At 29.6% G+C, this 3754-nt stretch overlaps 1 protein-coding gene across 1 annotated transcript in view; it reads left to right on the top strand.

Moving 5' to 3' along the window:
- LOC102677583 overlaps nt 1-2792 on the top strand; it is a 100553-nt gene extending 97761 nt beyond the window's left edge. Inside the window, exon 6 of the mRNA XM_006621156.2 lies at nt 2757-2792. Coding sequence (XP_006621219.1) covers nt 2757-2777 — 21 coding nt within the window. The 3' untranslated portion in view covers nt 2778-2792. The remainder of the gene's footprint in view (nt 1-2756) is intronic.
- The last annotated feature ends 962 nt before the right edge of the window (nt 2793-3754 follow it).

The following is a 3754-nucleotide window of genomic DNA, read 5'->3' on the forward strand; positions in this document are numbered from 1 at the left end:
TAAATGAATAATCTGAAGGTGAAAATTATTCCATTTTTTTTTTTTGTACACGTCGTCACGGTATTCGCGATAGATATTTTAATTACACGTCCTTCATTTCTTTTATATATCTCCTGCTTGCTTGCGTTAATTTACACTCCGTTGCACCACCCTCCGTGATATTTCTTAAAGTTACATAAAAAAAAGCATCGCGTTTCGTGTTAACAATCGAGAATATATGTAATATTAATATTTTAATTTCCGATGCTGATTAAAATTTTAAATTAACTTATTTAACTTTTGATGTGTAATTTAATTGGATGAGCGTTTTAATTTTGATATCATCCGTTGATTAAAATTCCAAGTTAATTATGGATCTGTAAATTAATTTACAGAGTCAAGTTTATTTAGTAATTATTTAACACAGTGTGCTGCAACCGATTTGTATATCGATCGATCGAACGAATTATTTTCCTCCTCTTTTCTCGATTCGTTCTCAATTCATTTAATATCACTTAATATCGTTATATTTTTAAGAAATATATATTATTCCAATTATAAATAAAAAGCTTTTGTTTCGCGAATCAATATTACTTCTCACGTCACGAACAAGATATTCGGATGATTTAATAAAATTAACCGTGAGAAATTTTCAAAATTATCTTGCTCTTACGATATCATGGATCCATACGAATTTACATTTATACGATTTGTATTTATTCAAACGTGCAACATTTCACTTTTATCGCTCGTGCACGCCGCCTTTCGAGTATCGCCTTAGGAATATCGAGTTATGAACTTTCGGTGTATATACCAGTTGCAATTCCCTTGTCCCACGCTCTATTTCTTGTATCCAGTTTAAAATTTCGAGTCGATGTTCCTAGGAATTTTTACGTTTCTTCACAATCCCTCCTCCCAAATAAAACTTTTTACCTTTGACTCGTAAAAGTGATGAAATGCGTGCACGATGCGAAAATATATATTTGGAAATAAATCATCATTTCGAAATTAAAAATGTGAAATCTTCTCGAGATTTCTGATTAGTAAATCGGTAAAAAGTGAAAGGGATTTAGAAAATACACTTTGCAATGCGTCTTCTTATTCTTATCCGAGCTCTCTGTGATCGATTAATAGACAGATGAGGGAAAGATAAAAGGAAAAGGTATAAATATAAAAATTTGGATATGTTTAAACCCTTTCGAGACGAATTTTAACATTCAATAGAATCTTATGTATTTTCAAAATTTTTAATTTTTCCAAAAGGAAAGAAAAAATGTCTTCGATATATATTGATCCTTCTGACCTTTTTTACATCAAAATTCTTTGATCAATTTCGTGAAATCGTTACATGCATACTAGTACTTAAATAAAATATCACGAATTTTACTTTTCCATCGATTTTAAAGGTTAGAGGTAAAATTTGTGAAAAGGCAAATTAAAATTTCTGTTCGATTTGCTATAATTTCAAATCGATCATCGTTCTGAAAGGCACAAAAGCAATCTAACGATCCAAAGACAGGAGTAACCTATCAGAATCTCGAGAAACTCGTATTCCAACTCTCGAATGAAAAGAGAGATTCTTGCTATATCGCGAGACAATTGAATGCGCTGGTCGCGTGTGCTCGTTATCCATGCACCTCGTCTGCCTCGTCGTCGCAGTTCGCCGGCCAATTAAAAGTTCCGTCTTCGAGAGATCGATTACCCAGGCTTTAGCCTTTTAGAATTTGTTCACGAATGATCAGATGACAAGGCGGAAGTTTTTCTTTGTTGTCGCTTGGAAAGCTGTTGATGATTCCAAGATGTCCGACACTGTTCGAAAAGTGCGTTCCATCGAGTTGAAGGAAGAAAAAAAGGGGAAAAAACGAAAGTTTGTCAAGGATTCGTTGTCGATCTTCGAGGTTTGTTGATTTTTTTAAATTAGAATGGAATTTGATCGTAAAAAGATCGAGGCAAGAATAGTTCAAGGCTTGTTCTTCCATTCGTGAAATAATTTATTTCCTCAAATGATTTTAATGTTTCTATATATGCATATAGTACTTCTTGTTTTAATTCGATCTCCTAATTATGCAAATTCGAACGAGCGTTAAAACGATCGAACACGTGTTCGAGAGTAATTCCAATGGAATTTCTGATAAAATATATAACGGTGTAACATTTTCCTTTTTTTTTTTCTCGTTTGTTAAATATTTCGCGAGAAGATTAAGGCGTGAGAAGGATCGATCGATCGATTACGAATTACGATCAAATGAAATATCATATTTATTGTTTCCTTTCGCATGAGAAAGGAATTAAAAAAAAAAAAGAAAATCAATGGAAAAGTAAAGTTCGTGATATTTTATTTAAATATATTATTATGTATGATTTCACGAAATTAATCAAAGAATTTTAACGTAAAAAGTCGTGGTTTTTGAATTATTCGACTTTTTAGAATATTTTTGAAATTAGGGATGTCTTCTCTATTTTAAGAACGCACAAAAATAAAGTTTCAGACGTTTAATTGAAGTCGTCCCTTTAGAAGGGCTGAAAGCTTTTATTGCCATTGTATTATTCATGCTCTTCTATTATTGAACATCTAAACTTCTTTACGGTTAATTATAAAGTTTCTTACTTTGCTATCGGTAGAGACAAAAAAATCATTTAATATTCTAATCAATATTAATTTGCAAGTAAAGAAAATTTTTCAAATAACATTTGTTTTTTTTATATTTATTATATATTTTATATATATAATATTCGAGTAAATATAGTAATAAAATTTCATTCATTTTTTGTTTCAGGTATGTATCTTACAACACTGACCCAATAATCTACAAAATGGCATGTGTTAAAATGGTAAGAGTATCTCATAACATTACATAAAATATCTAGTATTTAATCTTTTATTTTTTTTATTTTTTTTTAGTAATGTTCAAGTATAATGAATTAATAATAATTCATTTTCTATAATATTTATCTTAATATTAACACTAGAATTAGTAAACATTATTAAAAATGTGCAAATGCTTTTAATAAAATTATAATATCAGTTTCTATGCAAACATAATTATATATATTTAATTATGTTGTTATAATAACTTTAATCATATATAACATTTTTAATAATCTTTACTAATTATTTTTCTATAAATTTCACAACGAAATAGAATTTCCTTCGACTCTCGTCCAAACCTTTTTCGTGATGAAAATTCACAAGTTCACAAGTTTTCGTCAGAAGTGTATAATCGGTTTAAGTTAAGTTCAACTAAAGATGTATAAGGGAATATAGTACAACGCATTAGAATTTCATCGTGAATTCTGGCGCACAGTTATACGCCATTTGTCTGCCGTCATTCAAACATGTCGATGAGTTCAGAAATTCAGTTCGAAACGGTATCCTTAGACGGAAGTGAACTTTCAGTCTCTCTGCCATGCGAGTTCTATAAGTTTTGAGCGTGATCATGCTCGAAAACGTTGTCTCACTTTCGAAGAAACTCGTAGGACTTTAAAATTTTTGCTGTTTAAAATTTATATTATTCATCGATATTTCTGAAATATTTTTTTAGATTTGGAATTTTTTAATCGTTCACAGTAGAGATAAATATTTTATAAATATCGATAGAATTTGTTGAATTCTTAAAAAATTATTATTAAATGATATCAGTTGTTTAGATTTATTAGATTCTTTTTTTTTTTATTTTATTTATATCTTGAGACGACAAAGATTTCCGAATCTTCGTTCTATGTAAATTTCACGAGAACAGTTACTCAATCATGTCTCCGAATTCCCGAAGAAAGT

This window comes from Apis dorsata, unplaced genomic scaffold (genome assembly GCF_000469605.1).
Source record: "Apis dorsata unplaced genomic scaffold, Apis dorsata 1.3 scaffold_591, whole genome shotgun sequence".
Lineage (NCBI taxonomy): Eukaryota > Metazoa > Arthropoda > Insecta > Hymenoptera > Apidae > Apis > Apis dorsata.